This window comes from Orcinus orca, chromosome 11 (assembly GCF_937001465.1).
Source record: "Orcinus orca chromosome 11, mOrcOrc1.1, whole genome shotgun sequence".
Taxonomy (NCBI): Eukaryota; Metazoa; Chordata; class Mammalia; order Artiodactyla; family Delphinidae; genus Orcinus; species Orcinus orca.
Window position 1 is genome coordinate 3130027 of NC_064569.1, and position 26853 is coordinate 3156879.

Sequence of the window (26853 nt, forward strand, 5' to 3'; positions counted from 1 at the left end):
CTTTGCTACCTCCAAAACGAGACGATTTCAAGGGATGCATTTAGGAGAACTTTAATACTTGTAGCGCACTGTAGAAACCATGGACTAGGTAAGTAAACTGAGTCATCAATAAAGTATAAAAGTGGTTTTAACAAGCGATTATAGAAAACTCAAATAGAATATTTTCAAATATATATTTTATTGAAAAATAGTTAAATTAAAATATATACATTATTTTTTAAAAACCATAGTACTGGGGCTTCCCTGGTGGCGCAGTGGTTGAGAGTCCGCCTGCCGATGCAGGGGACACAGGTTCGTGCCCTGGACCGGGAAGATCCCACATGCCGCGGAGCAGCTGGGCCCATGAGCCATGGCCGCTGAGCCTGCGCGTCCGGAGCCTGTGCTCCGCAACGGGAGAGACCACAACAGTGAGAGGCCCGCGTAACGAAAAAAAAGAAAAAAAAAAACCATAGTACTGGTAAAACACTGAAATTTTCATACAAGGATCATTGAAGTTTCACTCATGCTTACCAAAGTGGCACCTTTCCTTTCCTAGACAAACATTTTGCTTAAGAGTAGGGCCTCTGGTGCCCTCTGGTGAAACTTCCTGAGATGGGGTGTCCAGAAAGGAACTCAGGCCCTACAGCTCAGGGCTGACAGAACTGCGGCCGATTCGCGTTTGATAGGCTGTGATTTGCAGCCTTTGCCCTCTGCCCAGGAGAAAGGCAAACTGAGACCAGAGTCTTTATCTCCTGGGGTGGGCGTTCCTCCCACTAACACTCAGCCAAGCTCACAGCAAAAATGCTTTCTTTTTTGTCATTGTCTTCTTAAAAAAAACAAAAACAACCCTGTCATTATAAATGGGAGAAATAATGTGGGAAAGTCTGTAAATAATTCAGATTATAATCCAGACCAAATCACACCCCCAGCCCCACCCCCCCCCAAAAAAACACAGAAAAGGTTAACAGGACAGCAAAAAATCATAAAGCTTAGGATGCAAAAAAAGCTCATCTTTACCTTGCCTTTATAATAATGGATACCACTACCCTAGACAACTCTGTGCCTACGGTTTCTGGGAGAAGGTGACCTTTTCCTCACATTTCAGGAAGCAGACCTACTCCAGACGTGTGCCAGTCCTAAAAAGTAAACATCAACAGAGTCTAAGTTCGTTCTCCAGGCTGAATACTTTGGACTTGAGGTTCTTCAGTTCTCCTTGTATTTTATGTGCCCGTCTGTTGCTGTCACGAACCTCACACAGGATGGCAAGATCCTGGTTTGCCCGGGTGTTAAGTGTTGCCTAGAGATTTGAAAAGAAGAAGAAGAAATGATTACGGCAGATGCCAGAGAGAAACCAGTCATAAAGACCAGGCTCTGTTGGCTCCTTTCTATGAGTCTTTTAGTACATAGGATAGCTTCGATCCTTAGTTTAGTGACTAGCTAAAAGAAGGAAAATATGGAGTAGAATTAAGGCACAAAAGGCATGAGACGCTTTGCTTTCCCACACAACAGTAAAGGAGCCTTGAGATAGAGGTCAATCAGCAATTAACAATGAGTAAAAGGAAGAGACCGATATAAACATTATTAGTAAATTTGCCAAACAATGAAAGAAAGCATCTCTTCTCTTCTGTCATTAACCTGCTTGTGGCACAGTGATCATTCAGGGTGTGTGGATGACCGGTTAAACCTCTCCAAGGAGGCACTGAGGGCAACTCGGATTCTACACAAAGCCAGGTCTGACAGGAAAATTGCTTTTTAACTCAGCTACTCACTTTCCCCATTTGTAAAACAGACACAGTGCTTTGTTTCCTTTCGGCCGCGCCACGCAGCTCGTGGATCTTAGTTCCCCGACCAGGTACTGAACCCCGGCCCTGGCAGTGAAAGCGCCGAGTACAAATCACTGGACCGCCAGGGAATTCCCCGTAGACACAGTTCTTTTAATCTACTTCTTGAATTGGGCGGGATGAACATTTCTGTTGAGTTTAGCTTAGGTGGAGCATGATGATGCCGTCATTCAATTACTTCAGTCTATTCTGTCCTCCCTCCGGCATGCACTGTTTAAACTGATTTTTGTGAGAGTGAAAGGGTGGGGATGCGGCCCAGCTTTCCTCTGAGGGGCCCTCGTGCCCGTCGGCTCACCTGCACCTCTTTTCTCCCTCTTGGTAATTCAGGATCAATTACCTTATAGAGCATCTGCTCCAAGTCTTTCAGTTTTTGCTTGAGAGCCTTAATATCTGTCTTAAAGCCTTCTACTTCCAAGACACGTCGTTTCTCCAAGGCCTCGTAGCGTTTCGTCATGACCTGTAGACGCCTCCCCATCTTGTTGGTGCGATCCTAAACACAGGGACACAGGAGGGCATTTGTGGAGCTGAGGGAGCATCTCCGCGCCAGCTGCACTGCCCACCCCGTCGCGAGTGCAGAGAACTTCACACCTTAAAGATCTCTCTCCTCACTCCCTCCTCCTCACGAATTTGGGCAAGTTCTTCTTCTAGGGAAATGCACTGCTCTTGGTACATGCTGGACAGCTTTTTCTCTTGTACTATCTTTTCCTTCAGGGACTGTAGGTCAAAAGGAAAAAGAAATTAATACTCTGTTCTGGAATTCAGACTACTCATATAGCACTTAGGTAAAGAAAGGAAAGAAAGGATTTCTAGAAGTACAGAATGAGTTAAGCAACAAGACTCCAGCAAGGAACTCTGGAGAATGTTTGAAAACCTATTTCTAGAGGAATCTCTTATCTTTTTCCCTAAAGTGTACACAGTAGAAATTCTTTAAAATAAAACAAATATTTTTGGCTCTGGGAAGAGTCAGATAATGGAGTTCAGAACTGTACCAAGTAAGACATTACAACATACGTTTTGGGACATATTTCTGAAGTTCTTCTTTAAAAAGGAAAAAACATCAACAACACTTAAAATACGCATGTTCCATTGAGCAGCCAGAATGATCTTGAAAAAACCCAAATCAGAAGTCACTTCCTTACACACAATCCTTCAAAGACATAGAAAAGCTGAGCGCTGCGTCTTCTCAGCAGGACCGGGAAGGCCCCACGTGAGGGCCGCCCCCCCAACCTCCGAGCTCATTCCTCCAGGCCCACGACGACCTCCTCCCTCACACCGGCTCTTCGCTCTGCCTCATGCTCTTCCCCGAGGTCTGTGTGGCAAGCTCAGTCCCGTTTTTCAGGTCTCAGCAAAAACACCAGACTTAAGACGGTGTCCCTGTGCTTCTCTACGAAAGTACACCACCAACAACAATATATAATCTTCATACAACCGTTTTATTCCTTAGTACCACTTCTTAATTTTTTTTTTAATTTAAATTTTTTGGGGTGTTTGTTTGGCCGCGCTACGTGGCTTGTGTGATCTCAGTTCCCCAACCAGGGACTGAACCGGGCCCATGGCAGTGAGAGCCCAGAATCCTAACCACTGGCCACCAGGGAACTCCCAGTACCACTTTTTTATAACCCATCGTTTTCTTGGTTATTTGTTAATGTTGCTGTTGTTTCTCACCCATTAGAATGTAACAGCTTGTTTACTGCCCCAGAGCCTAGCTCAGCGTAGGACTGCGACAAGTAATTGTTGAATGAATTTATCGATCGAGCCATACTTTAATTTTCTGAATCTGCAAACACTATAATGATGAGCTACTCTTTGAAACCTACTTCTTGAGGTTGCCGCTACAACAGCTTCCTGGACTAAATGGATCTTATTTGACAATTATTAGGTTCTTTGAAATTCTCTGAGTTCTTTCAACAATTCCAGAAAAAAAAAAAATTCTGTAAAAGAGGAAACTACCTTAATGTATTCATTTTGTTTGTAATGGCTCTCATGAACTGGCCAAACTTTTCCACTTTTATCTTCTTTCTTCTTACACTGCACCCTGTATTGCTTAATCTTTGACATCAAATGATCCTTTTCAAGCATCCAGGACTTCTCCTTACTTTGGTTTTCAAATTTGAGTTGCAAAAAGTCTTTGGTGCTCTCGTAGAGCAGTTCCTTGGCGTGATGGAGACTAGGAAAGAATGTACAAATGCGGACATGAGGATGCTTCTATAGCACGTGTGACACAGTTATTCCAAACAAAGCAAAGACACAGGTCCTTAAAGATGGTACAATATGTAACTTCTGTAAAATATTATTAGCAGTTTTAAAAACACGCTTCATCTGTTCACTGGCAATCTTATATGTTATTGGACAAAGTATAAGCATCTACACTGGTTCACACACTGGTCATTACAGATATTCTCCCGAGGGCTGATTTCAGGTTATATGATTAGAAGGACTATAGAAATATTTACACACAGCCTAAGTATGGACTTTTCCCAGGCATCAGACTTTACAATAAAGAACTAAACCATGGTGTTCTGAATGAAGGTTAGCACGAGTTCTAAAATGTCAAAACAGCTTTGCTTTTTTCTGTGCTGTGCTCCACGTGTAAGCTGCCCAACATCAAATCCTGGCCTTTTTTCGAGATCAACTTCCTCTATGGCGCCACCTCAGCAACTTCAGCCCACGCAGTCTCTTCATTCTCTGAAATTCCCCATCGCTTTAAATCTACGTCCCTGCGCTGTAATTTGACACTCGCTTAACCTTATTTATCATTTATTTTTGCCCCGATACCACTAGATCATCAAGGACAGTACCAACTACTGGAAACACACAGGTACTAAATATAGATTCCTGCTGACTGAGATTTAGGAAAAGGCAAATGACGTTTCCATCTTCAAAAAAGAATATCCCTAAGAGTTAGAACTTATTAGTTTAATATCAACAGCTAGAAAAATACTGTATCAAATGATCAAACTGCTTGCAAAAGGTATTAAATACCGTGAGGCAACCACTGCAGTTTTCCACTGAACAAATGTCAGATCCATGTAGTTCTTTTCATGAGTAACACAGTACAGAGATAAGGGGAAAATGATAACATAATGCCAGAAAGGTAACTGTCACCAGAGGAATATATATATTATATACAGAAAATACACATATATATCCTTATTTAGGTACGTGCACACGTGTATAAAGAGGGAGAAATTGATTCAGTTATCACAAGGACTGCTCTTACTTTCAACAAGTTATTTTATTCTATCTTATGTTATGGTCTCAGTTACAAACTAGGAAAGCATGATCTTGTTAGCGTACAAATGGTTTGAAAGTGACACCTAAAGGGCAGCCATTAATAGCCTTGGATTTCATGCCATTCAATACTCTCAGGATGATGAGCTAATGGAAGGAGCTGATTGTGTGCTCAGATACGCAGATGGCGCTAAACTAGGATGGTTATTAATAATCTGGAAGACAGATATAAAGTTACAATTTACCATGACAATTTAAAAATATTGTTCCCTTAAAAACAATTAAAACCCAACAAAGAGTGGAGCTGCTATGCTTAAGCACAAAATACCAACAATAAAAACGGAGAAGTACCAGTCAAATGCAAACATGACACTATGTTAAAGGAAGCAGAGCCTGCCGAGGGCTGGGAGGCATCTTCTACCTGCACTGATTAGAGAGCTCGACTTGAGTATCACCTCCAATTCTAGTGACCACACTTTAAAATGGAGGAAGAGACACTAAAGAAAGTCTGAGAAGACAAATAAAAAACACAACAGGACGAAGAATGCAACGTGAAAAACTATTTTAAAATGTAGGAAGTTTAATGCAGAAAGGAGAAGGTAAGCTAAATCAGCAAGTCTTCCAGAATTATTTGTTGTGCACACGGGGCAGGGCAGAGGCTACAGCCAGACCCTGGGAACAAAGACACAGTTATAACAGAAGGTGAAAAGGCCCACCACGCAGTCATGCTGGTCATCCAGGAAATGGGGGAGGAGACGTGTACCTCTGCTTGGGAAAGGTGTCAGAGAAGGGGTGACACTGCATAGTGAGGGGCCGCCTACACCGCAAGTGCTCTGTGAACAACGGTGTTACTGGTCTGACTGAAGAATGAGGTGAACTACAGCCACAGAGGAGCAGAGACTGAGGGATGAGGCTCCTAAGGGCTGAGGCAGCAGGACTCCATCAGAAGATACACGCAGTGAGGAAGCCTGCAGAGCACAAGGGGACCAGTGCCAGGAAGCACAGTCAGTTACTGCAACAATTTAAACAAGAACACAGCCTGGGCCAAGGTGGTAAGACAAACAGGGCAGAGAATGGACTGGACACAGGTTTCTCAGGCTCATACCTGACAGGGTCTGGAATTAGGGAACAGGAGAGCCAGGAGTCGAAGATCATCCTGAGGTTCCCAGCTTGGTAAACTAGGTGGATGTGACAGCATTAAACTAAATGGGGGGCTTTCCTGGTGGTGCAGTGGTTAAGAATCCACCTGCCAATGCAAGGGACATGGGTCCCACCCCTGGTCTGGGAAGATCCCACATGCCGCGGAGCAACTAAGCCCGTGTGCCACAACTACTGAGCCCATGTGCCACAACTACTGAAGCCCGTGCGCCTAGAGCCCGTGCTCCGCAACGAGAGAAGCCACTGCAATGAGAAGCCCGCGCACTGCAACGAAGAGTAGCCCCCACTCGCCACAACTAGAGAAAGCCCGTGTGCAGCAATGAAGACCTAACGCAGCCAAAAATAAAATAAATAAAATAAAATAAATTACACACCAAAAAAAGAAATGGGAAAAGAATGAAGTAGCAGGTTTGAGGTGGGGGAGGGGTGCTCATTGGGAAAGAGAAAGTTGAGTTTCAATCACAGTAAATTTGAGGTGTTCAAACATATTCACCTGAAGATGCCTTTACAGCCCAGCTCTGGCCACTGGAAGTGGACAGAAGGCTGAGGAGGGTTAGACAGGAGGGAAAGACAGGAGCTGCAGGAACCAAGGGAGACTAATTTCAAAGAGGGGGTGATCAGAGGGGCCAGACACATAGAAAGACACTCATTACAGCTGGGACTGTGCAGAGGTAACTGGTCACAGAAATTAAGAAATCAGTGATGACGTCAGAGAGGGCACACTTAGTAAAATGGGGGGACGAAAGCAGACTGCAGAAAGCGGGGGGACAGGCAGGCAGGTCTGGGGCAAAACAGCAGGTTCAGATAGTTTCCATTTTCTTGTGCAGGTATGTTATACTGAGTCAGGTAACACATCAGTGGAGAAAAGGACATTTCTTGACAATAAGATCAAGCTAAAACCCGCAAATGGGTTGAAGGGAGTGTGTGGAATCCCCCCAGCCCTTCAGGAGAAGCATCAGCGCACCCAGGAGCCTGGAGAGAGGCGGGCGTCTGATAAGACACATCCTCAGCACCGGGACCCCGTGCTGCGAACGGACAGGACTGCCACCTTCTAAACCAGCGGCAAACACCTTAAACCCACTGGTGCGGCCCTCTTGAACACTCACTTTCTGGTGAGCTCTGCGACTCTCTCCCGATCCCTCTGCTGATGAGCCTGCACTTCCTCCATGCGGATCCGCCTCTCCTCCATGAGCCCCGCCACCTGCTCCTGCGAGAGCCTGCTCCGCTCCTCCAGCTGGGCCTGCAGCGCTTCCACCTGGACGGGCCAAAGGGGCGAGGTGTCCACTCCTGCCCTCCCCCACTCACTTCTCACCTCTAAGTGAGCCTTTCTCCAGAAAAGTTTAAAAACAAAAACCCCACGAACAAAAGCACAGCAACACAACAAACAGGAGAAAAATCTCAGCTGGACTCCTCTTCACTATCTTACAAGTGGGCTTAGGCGACACAAGAACAGACTCCGTCCACACCGAGCAAAACACCTACATCACACCAGGAAAGCTGGAAAAGCCAGTCTCCCCTACCTGGGACTCTCATCTTCTCACCACCTCCCTTTCTGGACTTTTAGGACCGTCTCCCTTTTAAGACTTCCTAGTTGCACAGAGAGAGAATGACTCGTTTCTTCATTGTTAAATTTAACAAGTAGAGCAGAATGTGTATAATGTAATTTCCTTCTCTGAGGCTGGCCGTCACAACCCCAAATGGAGCTACTGGCCAAAGGTAGAAACAGTCATTTAAATCAATATGCCCCCTGATGAGGACAGGAACTTGAGTGCAACTAGATGAAAAATCATGGTTGCAAGTGACATAGAGAGACCAGGTGGTTAGAGGATGACTTGCTACTTTCCTAGACTTTAGAACACACGCACCAGACAAATGGACTCATCCCTGAAGGTCAGTGTATCGGGACAGACAACTGCAGCTCTGTGTGTCTCGGCGCCAGCTCCAGAGGGAGTTCTGACTGTGATGGCTTTGTTGGGAGGGCTCGGCCTACGAGCTGAACGAACTGCAGGTTCAGAAAAGCACTGCTAGAATGGTGGAATACAGGGTAACGGTTGTAACACAGAACGCTGGGAAATTAAGAACCTCAGCCTTCCAATCACATGGCGTCTGGATGGACCATGTGGGCAAGGAGGCACTAGGCATATGTGATGCCCGAGCCAGGCTGGTGGACAGAAATGGTTGTGGTCTGTACCTGCAGGACGAGGGTCTCCACGTCCCTCTGGTGCAGCTGGGCACTCTCCTCCTTCCGTCTCACTGCTGGTTTTCTCCTGCTGCCTTTAGAATCTAAAATAGAACATAAAAGTGAGGGGAGACCTTTACTTAGCTTTTCTTTCTGCTATTCAAGCATCAGCATTACCTTTGCAGAGGAGTTTGGTTTCCTTTATCTGTAAGGGAAGGAAAGGAAGAAAAAAGACAATGTACAATAACTATAGTGGTAAATTGTTCAAAGAGGAATCTCTTAAGGGAACTCTGCTAGGATATCATCTGGATAGTAATATTCATCTTTCTGAAGAATACACTACTCAATTTTCTTTGGAGTTGTCTATTTTCTTTGTAAAATCTTATTTAATTAGAAAGGGTAATGAATAAAAATACTAAGTCCAAACATTTTAGTTATAATGTATAACCCAATTTTCAATGGACAAGATGATTTTAAAAATAAGCAACACTAAAATTGCACTAAACATAATTTAATTCTTTAGATAATTCAAGAAGCTTATTTAGGGACTTCCCTGGTAGTCCAGTGGGTAAGACTCCGTGCTCCCAATGCAGGGGGACCGGGTTCAATCCCTGGTCAGAGAACTAGATCACAAGTGCATGCCACAACTAAGAAGCCTGCATGCCACAACTAAAGATCCTGCATACCGCAAGTAAACATGCCACAGCGAAGATCCTGCGTGCCGCAACTAAGATCCGGCACAACCAAAATAAATAAATAAACATTTAAAAAAAAGAAGCTTATTTATTTTTTTCTTTTTTTAAATTGAGGTATAGTTAATTTACAACATTAGTTTCAGGTGTAAAACACAATGATTCAAATTTTTTACAGATTATACTCCATTTATAGTTATTATGAAGTATTGGCTATATTCCCTGTGCTGTACAATATAGCCTTGTAGCTTATTTATTTTATACATAGTGGTTGGTACCTGTTAATCCCCTACCCCTATTTCACCTCTCCTCCCTTCCCTCTCCCAACTGGTAACCACCGGTTTGTTCTCTGTGTCTGTGAGTCAGTTTCTGTTTGTTATTCTCTAGTTTGCTTTAGTTTTTAGCTTCCACATGTAAGTAATAACATATGATAGTGTCTCTCTCTGTCTGACTTATTTCACTTAGCATAATGCCCTCAAGGTCCATCCATGTTGCTGAAAATGGCCAAGACTTCATTCCTTTTTATGGCTGAGTAGTATTCCACTGTGTGTATATATATACACACCACATCTTCTTTATCCATTCATCTATTGATGAACACTTGGGTTGCTTCCATATCTTGGCCATTATAAATAATACTGCTGTGAACATTGGGATGCACATACATTTTCAAATTAAAGTTTTCATTTTCTTTGTAAGAGACTAGATCTTAAAACCTCCCATCACACATAAAAAAACAACTTGTAACCACATGCGTAGTGATGCATGTTAGCTAGACTTGCTGTGGTGAACATTTTGTAATATATACAAATATCAAATTACTATGTTGTACACTAGAAACTAATGTTATATGTCAATTATATCTCAACTAAAAAAAAAGAAAAAGAAATAAAATTGGGATTTCCATTAAAAAAAGAGAGAGAAGGATAAGGAGACTGAGGCTTAGAGAGGCTAATTAATAGTCTGTGATTCCAGAAGTTGTCCAAATCTGTTTTATGACTTACCACCATAAGCATGTTAATTATATATTTTTTATTCTACTTCATTAAAATGTCATGGAAAGGTTTAAAAAAAAGGCAGCTCAATAAGACCTTAGACTCCAGAGGCATCATTACGAACATTCATTATCACTATATGGTATGAAAAAGTTTCTAATTATTTGTACTGTGCTTTTTAATTCTGCATCAATAAGAATTTCTAATAATGTGGTTGGTACCTGCTCTGAAAGCTGAAGATTCATTCTGTTCACTTACTTCTACAGCTTGGATAGTCTTTTGGAAAATGCTGACCTGAAGAATCAAAAAAAAAGAGAAAAAAAAAGGTACAGAAATAGCCTTCTTATAAATGCAATATTTCACTTTTTAGCTTTAGTTCTGCAGATTAAACATTATTCGTAAATTAAATTGGTCAAAATCGATACAATCATATGAGGATGTCATGCATATGAGAGACCAAAGTGGACAAAGTAACAAATTGGATAAAACCCAGTGTTCTGAATATAAATTGGATAAAACCAGTGTTGGTGATATAAATGAAAAAATAAAACTTCAGGGTTATTTGGTAATATCGGCCAAAAAAAAAAAAAAAGCAGTCTTTGACAAGGTCCTTTAGGAAAGTAACAGAAACACAGAAGTATGCATATATAGATATGTATAAAAACTGCTCATTGAAGAACTGCTTACAGAAGTGAAAAAAGGAAAATCTCAAATACACAAATATTTCTATATGAATGGAAAAAGAGCTTTATCTCTGGGGTACAGAATTATGGGAGACTGCCACTTTTATATTAGATTCCTGAAATATGTGTGTTATTTTAACAAAGACCATGCATGAATTTTGTCATCAGTATAAACAAAGATTTAAAAAGAAACTAGTACTGAAACTTGTTCCCACACTAAGTCTGCTCCTGCTGTTCTCTCTAATCTCATCCAACACATCTCCTCTGAGCTTTAGGTTTCCAAACGGTGAAACGGGGTAAACAATGTTACTTCCAAGGTTTTTGAAAAAAACTCACAAAGCTCTTTGTAATTAGAGAAAATGCTTTGAAAACTTAGGTAAATGTGAGACTACCATAGCTAATTCTCCTTCTAGCTGCTTTAACAAGTACCAAAATTATTCTGATTATGGACCCCAGCCTGTATTTTGTAAAAGCCATGCCCACCCTGCTATACAAAGGACTACTTACCTTGTTGGGAGGCTCCTTATAAAAATAGGTCACTTCTCCAGTGTCTGTTCCCACAAGAGCCAAGAGATTCTGAATCTTCTTCTTGTCTTCTAGCTCCCTGCAATTCTCATAGAGAATAAGCAAACAGTGTCCAGAGTAAGTAAATTTTTGCTTAAAGGCTCTCCCTTCTGACTTTGTTTTCTTTTTTTTTTTTTGATGATGCCACTTGGCATGCAGGATCTTTAGTTCTCCGACCAGAGATCAAACCCATGCTCCCTGCAATGGAAGCGTGGAGTCTTAACCACTGGACTGTCAGGGAAGTCCCTCATTTATTTTTAAAGCAATGATAACCTCAAGTTAAAATTAAATAGGATTAACCCTCCTACACTGTTGGTGGGAATGTAAATTGGTGCAGCCACTATGGAAATCAGTATGGAGGTTCCTTAAAAAACTAAAAATAGAATTACCATATGATCCAGCAATCCCACTCCTGGGCATATATCTAGAAAAGATGAAAACTATCTAATTTGAAAAGATACATGCACCCCAGTGTTCACAGCAGCACTGTTTATTGAATATAATAGCCAAGACGTGGAAGCAACCTAAGTGTCCATCAACAGAGGAATGGATAAAGATGTGGTACATATACACACACACACACACACACACACATATACACAATGGAATATTACTCAGCCATAAAAATAATGAAATAATGCCATTTGCAGCAACATGGATGGACCTAGAGATTATCATACTAAGTGAAGTGAGTCAGACAGAGAAAGACAAATATCATACGATATCACTTATATGTGGAATCTAAAAAAATTATACAAATGAACTTATTTACAAAACAGAAATAGACTTATAGACATAGAAAACAAACTTACGGTTTACAAAACAGAAATAGACTCATAGACATAGAAAACAGACTTACAGTTACCGAAGGGGAAGCAGTGGAGGGATAAATTAGGAGTTTGGGATTAACAGATACACACCACTATATATAAAATAGATATCCAACAAGGACCTACTGTACAGCACAGGGAACTCTACTCAGTATTCTTTAATAACTTATATAAGAATCTGAAAAATAGATGTATATGTGTACATACATACATACATATAGATATACATATGTATAAATGAACCACTTTTCTGTACACCTGAAACATTGTCAATGAACTATACATCAATTAAAAAAAAGTCAGGGCTTCCCTGGTGGCGCAGTGATTAAGAATCGCCTGCCAGTGCAGGGGACACGGGTTCAAGCCCTGGTCCGGGAAGATCCCACATGCCGCAGAGCAACTAAGCCTGTGCACCACAACTACTGAGCCTGCGCTCTAGAGCCTGCAAGCCACAACTACTGATCCCACGAGCCCAGAGCCCGTGCGCCACAACTACTGAGCCTGCACTCTAGAGCTTGCAAGTCACAACTACTGAGCTCGCGAGCCTAGAGCCCGTTCTCTGCAACAAGAGAAGACACCGCAATGAGAAGCCCGCGCACCGCAACGAAGAGTAGCCCCCGCTCGCCGCAACTAGAGAAAAGCCCACACGCAGCAACGAAGACCCAATGCAGCCAAAAATAAATTAAAAAAAGAAAAGGTCAACAGAGAGGAGTCAGCATCTGCAACAGGCTCCAAAAAATTAACTAAATTAAATTAAATAGGATTTATCTAGACCTTACCTCTAAATTTTTTTGAATTTTATTTTTTTATACAGCAGGTTCTTATTAGTTATCTATTTTATACATATTAGTGTATATATGTCAATCCCATGGCAGTGACTGAGACCTGCTGTAACTGAATCGCAGTTCAACTTCTGCCCACTCAGACTTCCCTTACTCCCTCACAGGTGGTTTATTCCTGAGAGCACTCCCCAACACACCTCCTGCAAGCAAATCTCCATTGCAGAGTTTGTTTTCCAGGGAACCCAACCAAAGACAGTTGATACCAGAAATGGACCAAGGAAGCAAATTTTAAAATGACATTTCAGAGCCTGTGATACGATGTGTTACAGAACACAGTGTTCTTAGGAGCAAGACAGATGAGTGATCAACAGGGTATAGCTTAAACAATTAAATAAAATTAAAGATGGCGGGGGGGACTTCCCTGGCCGTCCAGTGGTTAGGACACCGCACTTCCACTGCAGGGGGCATGGGTTCCATCCCTGGTTGGGGAACTAAGATCCCACATGCTGCGCAGCACAGCCAAGAGAGAAAAAAAAAAAATGGGGCGGAGCTGGGGGCTGTATATTCTATACAAACTCACAATCTCTGACCCATTTTCCATACCTCTGCTAGTTTTAAGACCCAGAGACTGTTACCTAAAGGAGAAGCTGTATCTCCCAGGAAGTAAGACCTGGTGATACCACAGCAAGTGTACATTGTAATGATTCCCTCATTACCTCCAAGGGCTTAAGCCATTTACTCAAGTAATCGTACACTGTGGGAAAGGAAATACCCAGACATTTCAAGGATTGCTGGATGCAGAGTCTCAGCTGACACCTGGTGACGTGAGCATTATCTAGGGCATTTGGGAACCATGCAATAAATGGAATTTTGGTCCAGGTCCAGCTCAAGCTCAAAGTGGGTCCACTGGATCCAGACCCAGTCAGTGCTCATTTCCCCCATCTCCAAACGTATAATTGGAATGGACATAATTGGTAGCTGGCAAAGCCTCCAAACTGCTTTCTTGGTTTCTGTGCTAAAGCAAGTGGCAGCCTCTGAAACTGCCCCACCCCACCCCAGCCACGATGGCGAATAAAGACCTAACGGATGCAGGGGTGGAGGCCCCCATCAAATGCCATCCATTCACAAGTATGACTCATGCAAAACCACACAGTAACAGTGGGCTACTACCAAGTAGGTCCAATTCCGGTGACTGCCAGATGTAGCAGTATTTTTGCTAGAGCAAATTAACTTGGTTTTAGGTACACAGCATGTGGCTACCGATTAAGCAAATGTATTCCTTCCCATTCGTAACAGGACCAGAGCAGTTCTCATTCGTGTGAGGGGAACAACAGTGTACTTTTACAGGCTTCCCTAGGACCTCGTTAACTCTTCTGCTCTCTATTAAATTTGTCCAAAAGGACCTGGATCTGGCCATTCCACACATCATATCAGTTCACTACTGAGATGTCCTATTAAATCAGACTGGATAGACAAGAAGTGGCGAGTGTGTTAGAACCTTACATGAGCTCTAAAGGGTCAGAGGTAAACCCTACGAGGCACGTCAGTGAAGTTTTAGGAGTCTGATGTAGGCTTGCCAGGATACTGGCAGGGACAAATCCCTGCACCTCACACCGACCACCACCAAGAAGGAAGCATAATGCAGGAAGAACTCCTCAGCTTCTGGAGACAACTTTTCCATACTTTGGAACATTACTCTGACCCATAAATCAGGTGACGTGGAAGGTGAGCTTTCAGTATGGTCCAGGGAAGCTAGGCATGAGGTCAAGGCTGAAACTATTAAGGAGATTAAATCAGTAAATCAAAAACCTCCCAACAAAGAAAAACCCTCGACCTGACGGCTTCAGTGGTGAATTCAACTAAACATTTAAAGAAGGACTAACACCAATCATTCTCAAACTTTTCCAAAAATTGAAGAAAAGGCGACACTTCCTATGAAGCCAGCAGTGCCCTGATGCCAAAGCCAGACAAACATTACAGAACTACTACAGACCAATATCCCTTATGAACATTGATATAAAAATCCTCAACAAAATATTAGCAAACTGGTATTCAGCAGCATATTAAAAGGATTATACACCATATGTTAAGTGGAATTCATTCCTGGAATGCAAGCAAGCATGGTTCAACATATGAAAATCGATCAAAGTAATACAGCACATTAACAGAGTGAAGGAAGAAAACATACGATCATCATCTGATACAGAAAACGCATCTGACAACATTCAACACCCTTTTGTGACAAAAACATTCAACAAATTAGGGATGGAAGGAAACAACCTCTGCACAATAAAAGCCACATATGAAAAACCCACAGCTAACATCATACTCAATGGTGAAAGACTGAAAATTCTCTTCTAAGACCAAGAACAAGACAAGGATGCCCATTTTACAACTTCTATTTAACAAAGTATTGGAAGTCCTAGCCAGAGCAAGTAGAGAAGAAAAAGAAAGAAAAGACACCCAAATAGGAAAGCAAGAAATAAAATTACCTTTGTTCACAGATGACACGATTTTATACATAGAAAACCCTAAGGGTTCCGCAAAAAACTCTTGGAACTAGTAAGTGAATTCAGCAAAGGAGCATAACACAAATTCAATATGCATTTCTATACACTGTCAACAATCCGAAAAGGAAATTAAGAAAAGAATTTGATATACAATAGCATCAAAAAGAATAAAACATGCAGGAATTAACCAAGGAAGGGAAAGACTTACACACCGAAAACACTGCTGAAAGAAATGAAAGAATAAACAAGTGGGAAGGCATTCTGTGTCCATGGATTGGAAGATGTAACATTAAGATGTCAATATGACTCAGAGCAATCTATAGATTCAGTGCAATTCCTATAAAAATCCCGAAATTTTTTACAGAAATAGAAAAATCTACCCTAAAATTCATATGGAACCTCAGGGGACTCCAAATAGTCAAAATAATCTTGAAAAAGAACAAAGTTGGAGGGCTCACACTGCTTGATTTCAAAACTTTAGTACAAAACTACAGTAATCAAAACAGTGTGGTACTCCAAACAACAACAAAGGGAATTCCCTGGCAATCCAGCAGTTACTACTCCGCACTTCCACTGCAGGGGGCACGGGTTCGATCCCTGGTCAGGGAACTAAGATCGTGCATGCCATGCAATGTGGCCAAAACAAAACAACACACACACATATACACACACAAAACAGTGTGGTACTGGCATAATGACGGACAAACAGACCAACAAAATACAATAGAGAGACCATAAATAAGTCCTGCATAGATGGTCAAATGATTTTCAACTTTCAATGGGGAAAAAGTCTTTTCAACAAACGGTCCTGGGAAAACTAGGTATCCACGTGCAAAAGAATGAAGTTGGACCCTTGCCTAATACATATACAAAAATTAACTCAAAATGGATCAAAAATCTAAATGTAAGATCGAAAACTATAAAACTCTGGGCTTCCCTGGTGGCGCAGTGGTTAAGAATCCGCCTGCCATTGCAGGGGACACGGGTTCGAGTCCTGGTCCGGGAAGATCCCACACACCGCAGAGCAGCTAAGCACGTGTGCCACAACTACTGAGCCTGCGCTCTAGAGCCAGTGAGACACAACTACTGAGCCCATGTGCCACAACTACTGAAGCCCACGCGCCTGGAGCCTGTGCTCCGCAACAAGAGAAGCCACCACAGTGAGAAGCCCGCGTGCAGCAATGAAGACCCAACACAGCCAAAAATAAATAAATAAATTAAATAAATAAATTAAAAAAAAAGAAAACTATAAAACTCTTAGAAAAAAACCATAGTGATATTGGATTTGGCAATGATTTCTTGGATTTGACACCAAAAGCAGAAGCAATAAAAGGAAAAATATACAAATTGGACCTTATGAAAATTAAAAACTTTACTGCATCAAAGAACACTATTAAAAGCGTAAAACGGCAACTGTCAGAATGGGAGAGAACACTTGCAAATCACTTATCTGATAAGGGATTAATATCCAGAATATATAGAGAACTCCTAAGACTAAATAACAGCAAAAAGCAACTCGATTCGAAAATGGGCAAAGGACTGAAATAGACATTTCTCTAAAGAAAATATACAAATGACCAATAAGCAATGGAAAAAATGCTCATCATCAGTAATCATTAGGGCAATGCAAATCAAAATAACGAGATACTACTTGACATCCATAAGGATGGCTTATTATTAAAAAATGGAAAACAGGGACTTCCCTAGTGGCGCAGTGGTTAAGAATCCGCCTGCCGATGCAGGGGACATGGATTCAAGCCCTAGTCCGGGAAGATTCCCACATGCCATGGAGCAACTAAGTCTGTGCGCCACAACTATTGAGCCTGCGCTCTAGAGCCTGCAAGCCACAACCACTGAAGTTCGCGCGCCTAGAGCCTGTGCTCCGCCACAAGAGAAGCCACTGCAATGAGAAGCCTGCGCACCGCAGCAAAGAGTAGCCCCCGCTCACCGCAACTAGAGAAAGCCTGTGTGCAGCAACGAAGACCCAACACAGCCAAAAATAAATAAATAAATAAATAAATTTTTTTAAAAAATGGAAAACAAGTGCTGGCGTGCTTTAGAAGAAATTGGAACCCTTGTGCACTGCTGGTGGGAATGTAAAATGGTGCAGCCACTGTGGAAAACAGTATGCTGGTTCTTCAAAACAAATAATTAAACACAGAATTAGCATTTGATCCAACAATTCCACTTCTGGATAGATACACAAAAGAACTGAAAGCAGGAACTTGAACGGGTATTTGTACACCCATGTCCAGAGCAGGGTTATTCACAACAGCTAGAAGGTTCAAACAACTCAAATGTCCATCAACACATGAATGGATAAACAAAATGTGGTGTATACATACAATGGAATATCATTTGGCCTTAAAAAGGAATGCAATTCTGACATGTATGTTGTACAATGTGGATGAACCTTGAAAAAATGATGCTAAGTGAAATAAGCCAGACACAAAAGGACAAACACCGTATGAGTCCACTTACATGAGGCCTAGAGTAGCCAGATTCATGGAGACAGAAAGCCGAAGAGTGGCTACTAGCGGCTGGGGGAGGGGAAATGGGGAGCTAGGGTTTAGTGTTTGGGATGATGAAAAAGTTCTGGAGGTGGATGGTGGTATGGCTGCACGATGACGTGAATGTACTTACTGATATTGAACTCTACACTTAAAAATGATTAAAATGGTACATTTTAGGTTAAGTATATTTTACCACAATAAAAAAAAGTGCACTGTAGTGGATGCCATGGGACACTGCTCAGATGCTGCCCTCAGGACCAAGATGCCCATAACCCGGGAGCTGCCCTTGACTGAAGGGGGCTGCCTCTCCCGAGCTTATCTCCCTGGTGGCAGCCTGCATGCAATGACTGACCACCCGCTGTGGGGTTGGCTAAGGCCTCTGTTACCTCGGTGGACTCTACCACAGTTCAAATTCTCCCTCAACCCAAATCTGCTCATAGCTGTTCTTCCTAAGAGCCTCCCTGCTAACCATCGTGCCGGCAAATCTCCATCTCAGAGCCTGTCCCCTGGGAATGCAACCTAAGAGAAGGACCACAGAGAAATGTATCTTGTTGAGCTTGATTTAGAAATATACCCCCAACATTTCCCTTCTCTCACTTGGTACCTGATTCTCAGTCGGTCGTTTTCTGAGTAGAGGTGTAAGACATGCTCCCGCTCCTGGAAGAGGCAGACCTGCACGTCGCTTAGAGCTTTCCGCAGCTCAGCAATCTCTTCCTCCCTTTGCTGCAAATCCCATTCAAGTTTATGCTGGGGAAAAAGTTAGTTGAAAACACACTGGGCTTCATAGGAGTATCTCTCGTTGGATGCGGCAGAGTCAGTTCACGTAGAAATATTACAAAGCAGATGGTTTCATCAATACAGGATCCAAATGACAACAACAGGCTGTGTACAGACAAGTTGAAAACTACAAAGTGAGCGTGACGTTTGCATTCAACATCAGAGCTCTCACGGTTCCTTTTACAGACGAGAGAACCCAGGACGCCACGTGATCCACCTGTTCTAGTCACACTTTTAATGCTTTCTATGTAAGAAGCATTGTTATGAAATTCCGGAAAACAAAGATGAAAAGGTATGATTCTTGCCTACAGAGCTGAGGAATTGTGTGGGGAGACAGACATGCCAACAATTAAAATGCAAGAATTATTTAATGGAGAAGCACGCACGGTAAAATGGTAGAGGGGGAAGGTACGGCAGGAGAAGAATCTCTGGAGCCTGTTGGGGGAAGTCAGAGTCCACCACCAGAAAGCTGAAGCCTGAAAGGAAGGCCGTTAGAGACAAGCAGAGGGCAGTGCTCTCGGGAAAGAGCGTGGTAAACCAGCACAAACCAGCAAAGAGCCGGAAATGCTTGGCCGACCACGAGGACCTCAGCATCGCTGGAGTGGAAAGTGAGAGGCGGCCGGGGTGGTGTGGCGCTGGAGGCTGGGACCGTGGAAGATGCTCAGGTGAGATGAAACTGGAGTTTGAATAGTGCGGCAGCAGCAGTGATGAGGTGGCCGGAAGGGACTGAGCGACATTCAGGACGCAGAATCAGTGGGTCTTAGCGAATGACTGAATGGAGGGCTGGGCAGAACTGCAGGCAATGACGCCAGTCACGAAGGCACAGAATAAAGAAAAGTTAAGAGACAGGGGTGAATGGAGGGAAATGGCAGTGGTCTATGCGCACACATGGGCAGGGAGAGGAAAAGGAGGTTCGTTCAGATACAGACACACCACCCTGGAGCTCAGGAGGAGAACGAGTCAGCACTAGTTACCTGGATGTCACAGTCCCATAGGCAGAACTACAATGCATGGATAAAATGAGATCATTTACGGTGGAGTCGGGAAGAACTTGGGAAGACTAAGGAAGGAGAGCTGTCAACGGACACTGAGAACCGGTCAGAGAGGGCGACAGACACTGGGAAAGAAAAATGACACCGGAATCAAGACGGGAGCAGAGTTTTGGGAAAGGAGACGTCGACAGTGACAAACACTGCAAAGGGCACAGAGAGATGAGGTAATTTTGGCAGCAGGTCCTGGAGTCCACAGGTGGAGCAGCGAGGACAGGACCCAACCACAGTCAAGGAGTCGCCGAGTGGGTGAGGAAGTCAAACTATTCCGGAAGGGTGGCTGGGAAAGAAGGCGCCTCCCCGCTGAGAGTAGGTGGGGGTGCAGCTAGAGGGGTGCCTTTCTCTTTTGTTGGGAAAGACTTGAATCTGTCCATATACTGAGGAGGAAAAGCCAACGTCAGGCAAGAGGTTAAAAACAGAACACAAAGGGGAGTTCCCTGATGGCCTAATAGTTAAGATTTGGGGCTTTCACCGCCATGGCCCGGGTTCAATCCCTGGTCGGGGAACTGAGATCCTGAAAGCCGTGCAGCATGGCCAAAAATTAAATTAAAAAAAAAAAAAAAAAAAAAAAACCACACAAAGAGGCGAGGTAGCAAAGCAGGGTTTCTTAGGAAAGAAAGGGGGTTGGGTAGCAGAGAAAGTGCTGGATCATTCAGCTCACTGTGGTCCCTGGATCAGTAAGGAGGAGGAGATGGATACGGACGCAGGTGACTGTGTGTGGATGGGCAGGAAGCTGGTGTTCCCTCTGTGAACTGGGAAGCAAGGCTGCCTGAGGAGACAGGGAGCATGCGGGCAGGAGGGGAGCAGTGAAGGCAGGGCACAGGCGTGCAGGGACGGGGAGCCGACAACTGATGGGTAAGAAAACTGCTGCGTGGTGACTGAGGATACAGATGATTTGTTTACCATGAATTTATCCTGTAATGACCTGTGACCTTTCTAGGACAGTGGTTCTCAACTGGGGTGGTTTTGCCTATGCCCCCAGGAGAAATCTGGCAACATCTGGGGGCATGTTGGACTGTCACAACTTGGGGGTGGGGTGGGCTACCGGTATCCAGCGAGTAGAGGCCTGGGATGCTGCTACACATCCTGCATACACAGGACGGTCCTCACAACAAAGAATCATCAGCCCTCACGTCAGTAAGGCCAAGGCTGAGAAGCCCTGCTCCAGGACACAGGTGGTCGAGGATGGGGTTAAGCCACAGGGAGGGCTTCTGCCGGGCAAGGGGTGCAGATGAGCAGGGCCGCGTGCAGGCAGCACAGCGACTAGACTACTGGAGAGAAGCCCATGGGCTTCGGGTTAGAAGCGGGACACGGTGGCCAGAAGCTGCCCTGCTGCCCTGAGCACACTGAGAAGCCAGGAGCTGTGGAGGCAACACCGAAGCGAGGTCAGGTGTGAGGGAGAGAGAACCAGAGGTGCACAAGAGGCTGAGACAAAGAGTGAAGACTTTAGAGATGGAGCACTTTAGGGCATCGTGATCCAACGGGGCACCCAGATGGTGGGCAGCTCAGCTGGGGTGGAGGGGATCAAAAGAGGATGTTGAGGACTTTGCTGGTGGCGCAGTGGTTAAGAATCTGCCTGCCAATGCAGGGGACATGGGTTTGAGCCCTGGTCCGGGAAGATCCCACATGCCGCGGAGCAACTAAGCCTGTGCGCCACAACTACTAAGCCTGCGCTCTAGAGCCCGCGAACCACAACTATTGAGCCCACGAGCCAGAACTACTGAAGCCCGCGAGCCTAGAGCCTGTGCTCCACAACAAGAGAAGCCACCGCGATAAGAAGCCCACGCACTGCAACGAAGACCCAACGCAACCAAAAATAAATAAATTAATTAATTAAAAAAAAGAAAGAGGATGTTGACAAGTGTACTGTGACACCAGCTGGCACTCAAAGGCCTTCTCAGCAAGGGACGGGCTCACGCAGAGTGCACGAGGGGGCACCGGCTCCTCCTCACCTGCCCTTCGCAGGCCTCTCTGTACAGCTCCAGCTTCTTCAACAGGCCCTCGTTTTCTGCCTCACACTCAGACATCATCTTCTGGTAATATTCTAGAAGCTCCTGAGAAGGGCAGAGGACGGCCAGACGATCTTCCACTGAAGGCAAGGGAGTTGACTGCACGGAATCGGAGAAAGACACCCCCTTCCACCTGGTGGGGCCACTGAAGCCACCGGCAGCCTCCTGCTTGGGGAGAGCCGTCAGCCTGTGTGAGATTAGGAAGGACACGTTCATAAACTGTCTGGACATTTATGAGATGTTACAATTTCTTAAATTAAAAATCAGGTTTATGTCCTTAAAGTGCTTATAATTAAGGTGCTCACAAACCTTGAAAGTCTGATGTTACAGGTTTGTGAATAATCTTATGAACTGCTTTCCACGTATTAAAGGTTTAAGGCTGGATTCAAAATACAAGTTAGAGAGTAAAAAAAATCATTAAAAAAAAAAAAGGAATATCAACTAGGTAAGACCAGATAGTGACAGTCAAAAATTTGATTCTATAAGACATACAGCAATAGGAACTTATGTGCTGTTGATGGAGTGTAATTTGGTGAAACTACAGACAGTAAATTGGCACAATCTAGTAAAATTGCAATTTCTTTTATCTGCACAGACATATGAGGTAACACATACAAAAATGTTCATAATAACATTATTTGTGATAACAAAAACAGTAAAGCTTCCAATGTCTGTTTGATAGGATAGTGGATAAACTATGGTATATTCATACAGTGGAATATTCTCAAAGTTATAGAAACTATGAATTACAGATACATGTATGAATATGAATGAATTATCTAAACATTAAATGCAAAAATGTATGTAGATGCATATACAGACGATATTGCCATTTAAGATTAAAACATGCATAATGAAACAGTTTATTTTTAGGGGTAGATATATAAGTGGGAAAACTTTTAAGGAAGGGCATGATAAAGATTCAGGATTAGAAAATACAGGCTAGTCAGTAACCACACGACCAATCAGACCCTAGTCTCTAGCATCAAAGACTTGAATTACATGGACCAAGACCAGCCAAGATCAAAGGCTAATCAAAGGCTGGACCAGAGGGATTTTTTGTTTGTTTGCTTTTAGTAAACAAGAGACTTAAGCTGAAAACAATGAAAGTTAGAAAACAAATGATACAAATGAAAACAAATGAAATCCTCATGTGAGAATTAATCCACTTTGGCTAACTGCCTGCAATTTATTATACAACAACAAAATAGACCACAGAGTAGAGAAATTTTATACCAGAAGCCCCGAGTTGTAGTTAATGAAGGTTATGGGCAGCACTTTTAATAAGTGAGCACGTACAGGAAAGACATTAAAATCCACTTTCAGCTAGCATGAAGAACAAATATTTTCTCAATCATCAAAAGCTCACAACAGAAACATTACTGTACTTAGTTTCATGTTTTGAAAAGGTGTTGCCTTATAACTCTGGGATATAGGTTAACAGATAAACTAAGAGGTATTTCTGAGATTCTGCAAACGAGAGTGTGGCAATGAGGATGAAGATGAGGCATCATGCAGGTTGACACAGAGGCAGAGTCCAAAGTCCCCTGTGTTTGTCTATTGGTTGTTTCCTCTATAATCCAAGGGTCCACTGGCACCGTATGAGGCCCATATAAAATGCCTGTATTCTTGTGTTAACATTTACTGCCCACATAAAATGCCTGTATTCTTGTGTTAACATTTACTATGTCCTAGTTTTTAATCTAAATTCCACATAATTAGAGAAATGAGGTCTAATATAGTCCAAATCCAAAACTCTTCTAGTTCCTAAGCCAATGTGTACTAAGGTGACAGAAGTCTGGATTCTTTATTTCAACAGCTCAAAAATAAGCAAATGTCTTACCTTCTGCAGACAGGAGATTGCGTCGGGGTAAAGTTCATGCTGTCCTTTCCCACCTGTCAAATACACAAAAACTCAAAATGAGGGGTCAGGAACAGAAAAAAAGTACAGGACGTACAGACAGGTCCCTCCCCACCAGCATCAGATGTGCTTCTGACAGCATCAGAATGTGATGTTTTATTTTTTGTTTATTTATTTAATTATTTTGCCACACTGCTGGGCACGTGGGATCTTAGTTCCCCGACCAGGGAACGAACCCGTGCCCCCTGCATTGGAAGGTGGAGTCTTAGCCACTGCACCACCAGGGGACACCCCAGAATGTGATGTTTTAGAATGTAGTATTCTTTAAAGTAGTTCCAAATCCTGAAATTCTATGAAGGCATTCTTCCTTATTATTATTTTCAAATAAAATCAGAATGGCATTTAGTATTTCGATGGACAAGCAGACAAAGAACAGCCTTAGTATGAAGGTTTACTGCAACAAATTTACATGCAAAACAAATTTACAATCCTTTTGCTGAAATTATAGGAGAGGGAGATGCAGAAAAGTTTCTAATAACCAAGAGAAATTAAGTGGATATTAAGGTAGAGGACCCATCATGCTAAATTTAAGATAAATACAAAGCCATTGATATTATCTTTATCTGGTGCGCTGTGTCTATTGTTTCCCATCCTCCTCCATTCAACAAGTCACTCCTGCATTTGACAGTGTTAACCTCCCTTTTAAAATATTGCTTTGTCGTTGAGAGCTCTGAAATCAGACAGACTTGGATTTGAGTCAAGGTTCTGTCCCCTATTATTTGTGTGACCTCAGGCAAGTTTTTACTTAACCTCTCTAAACTTCAGTTACTTATTAGAAAATGGGGATAATAATAGCATTATGTCATAGGTTGGTGTAAGGATTAAATGAACAAAAGGGCTGAGCACGTGTCCAACACATTTAAGCACTCAATAAATGCAGGTGACTGCTGTTTTCACTGAAAATTTTACTCCCTTGGTTCAAAAGGTTCTGTCTTCAGGGACTTCCCTGGTGGTCCAGTGGTTAAGACTCCACGCTCCCAATGCAGGGGGCCTGGTTCCATCTCTCGTCACGGAACTAGATCCCGCATGTCGCAACTAAGACCCGGCAGAGCCAAATAAATTAAAAAAAAAAAAAAAAAAAAAAAAGGCTCTGTCTTCAACTTTCTTTACTACTTCCTCTATCCATTTCTTCAGGAACATCATTATTCCCACTGCTTTTATGATTACCTGTATCATCTAAAACACTACCTGGCAAAGAGTAACAAACAAGTACTTGTTTAATGAATAAATGACATCTCTTTTCATCTCCTGACTTGAATTTCCAATTATGTAACAGACATTTTCACCTATATGTCCCACTAGAGCTTGAAATGTTTAACTTAAAAAAAAAAAAAAAAATCCCAGACTGAAAGAGCTCACTCCTAGGTCATGAACCCAAAGATTTGGTCAAAATTGACCTATGAAACTCCTTAATATTAAAAAAAAAAAAATCATTCAAGTCACATATTTTTTAGCACCTCAAAGCTAACACTTCCCAAACCAAATACAGCATCTTTGTCATCCAAACATATTCCTTTTTTCATATTTTAGTTAATAATTCAGCATCTTCCAAACCACCTGGACTTGAAATTTTATTTTTTTAATTTTTATTATAGTTGCTTTACAATATTGTGTTAGTTTCTACTGTACAGCAAAGTGAATCAGCTCTACGTATACATATATCCCCTCTTTTTTGTATTTCCTTCCCATTTAGGTCACCACAGAGCACTGAGTAGAGTTCCCTGTGCTCTACAGTACGTGCCCGTTAGATATCTATTTACATAATATCAATAGTGCATATATGTCAATCCCAATCTCCCAATTCATCCCACCCCTGCTTTCCCCCTTGGTATCCATACTCTATGTTGGACTTGAAAATTTAAATTCATCATTTCAATACTCCTTCTCTTGACCCTTTCATCCAACCGTATGAAAATCCTGTATATTCGGACAATGGCCATGTTAACTCAGGATCTCCACATCTTCTTCCCCACCCTACTACAATGGCTTAACTCTTTTACCACCCGCCCCTCTCCTGGACCATCTTCTAATAAGTCGTAACATTCATCCATGGCTCCTGAGAGTCTAATGCACTAAATCAAACTCTGCCTAAACGTCATGCCTTTTTAAATTTAAAGACCAAACCTACCTCTCCTACCTTACTTCCCTCCACTCCTCTAACGTGCCCTTGGTTTCCAGATAACCTTGCCTTCGCGCCTTTGTTCATGAGCCTCCCTCCAGCGGGCCAATACTTCCCTCCACTCTCATAATTTCACTTAATGAAATCCCATCTCCGCACGAAAACTCAAATACTACCTCCTCCATCTCTTCTCTGCGTCTCTCCATCCAAAAATGAACTAACTGCAAAAGAATCCCATTTGTAATTGTCTAAAACTGAACACATTAGAGTTCTTTGTGGCTACCACCTCTCCCACGATGGGGTACGTTCCCTGTAGGTGGGAACATGGTTCTATCTCCCGAAAGAACGATACCCTTGTTTATAGACAAACTACTGAGTTTCATCCAGCTTCTATCCATCCCTGTGACACCCCTGTTTAGGTATATATATTTATAGCTTATCTATTTACAATTAACATCTGCTTAGCACTTGAACATTTATTATTTTCTTTACTCCACAACTCTGTTTAGTATTTTTATTACCCCTCAACTTTACAAGTGAGGAAAGTGAGGCTGAGACCGGCGGGGGGTGAGGGAATTCCAGGGTCCCACATTCCGTACTCTTTTCTCCATTTCTCCCCGTCTTGACCCCCGGTGACCACAGCCTCCCATCCTCCAGCGCCCTCCCCCGCCCCACCAGCCCTCCGGCAGATGCTAACGGTTCCCTCCGGCCTCCCGACGCGCCCTCTCAGACTCACACCCCTCCCCTTCGCACTCCTCCCGCAGTTACTTCCCCGCAACCCGCCTTTTCCTCCCCAGACCCCTTCCCTGACCCCCGTTCCGGAACCCGGAACTCTACTCACTCCGCGCAGAGCCGCAGACGCCGAGAGCCCAACCGAAAAACAAGTCAAACCACCGGGCGTCGCGGCGCCACGGAACGTGCAAGACCCCGTCCAATCGCCCACTGGTTTACACGGCCCTCTGGATTGCGCACCAATAGAAAAGCTGTTCACACAGAGGCCCGCCCCATTCCCGCCCTCCCT

General features: G+C 43.1%; 2 protein-coding genes across 3 annotated transcripts in view; both read right to left on the reverse strand.

Moving 5' to 3' along the window:
• B4GALNT3 (beta-1,4-N-acetyl-galactosaminyltransferase 3) overlaps nt 1-26853 on the reverse strand; it is a 256857-nt gene that overhangs the window by 110362 nt on the left and 119642 nt on the right. The gene's annotated exons all lie outside the window — the stretch shown is intronic.
• CCDC77 (coiled-coil domain containing 77) lies at nt 160-26759 on the reverse strand. Of its 2 annotated transcripts, XM_033404199.2 has the most exons (13): nt 26674-26759; nt 23636-23688; nt 21736-21979; nt 18562-18704; nt 11266-11362; nt 10334-10369; nt 8566-8593; nt 8401-8492; nt 7316-7464; nt 3771-3987; nt 2409-2534; nt 2158-2310; nt 160-1276 (listed from the first exon to the last, which is right to left on the reverse strand). In XM_033404199.2, the coding sequence occupies exons 2-13, from the start codon at nt 23671-23673 to the stop codon at nt 1130-1132; spliced, it is 1470 nt and encodes a 489-aa protein (XP_033260090.2). In that variant the 5' UTR covers nt 23674-23688; nt 26674-26759; the 3' UTR covers nt 160-1129. The 2 variants fall into 2 exon arrangements, with proteins under 2 accessions (XP_033260090.2, XP_004279041.2); XM_004278993.4 differs by lacking the exon at nt 8566-8593 and having other exon boundaries at nt 10297-10369.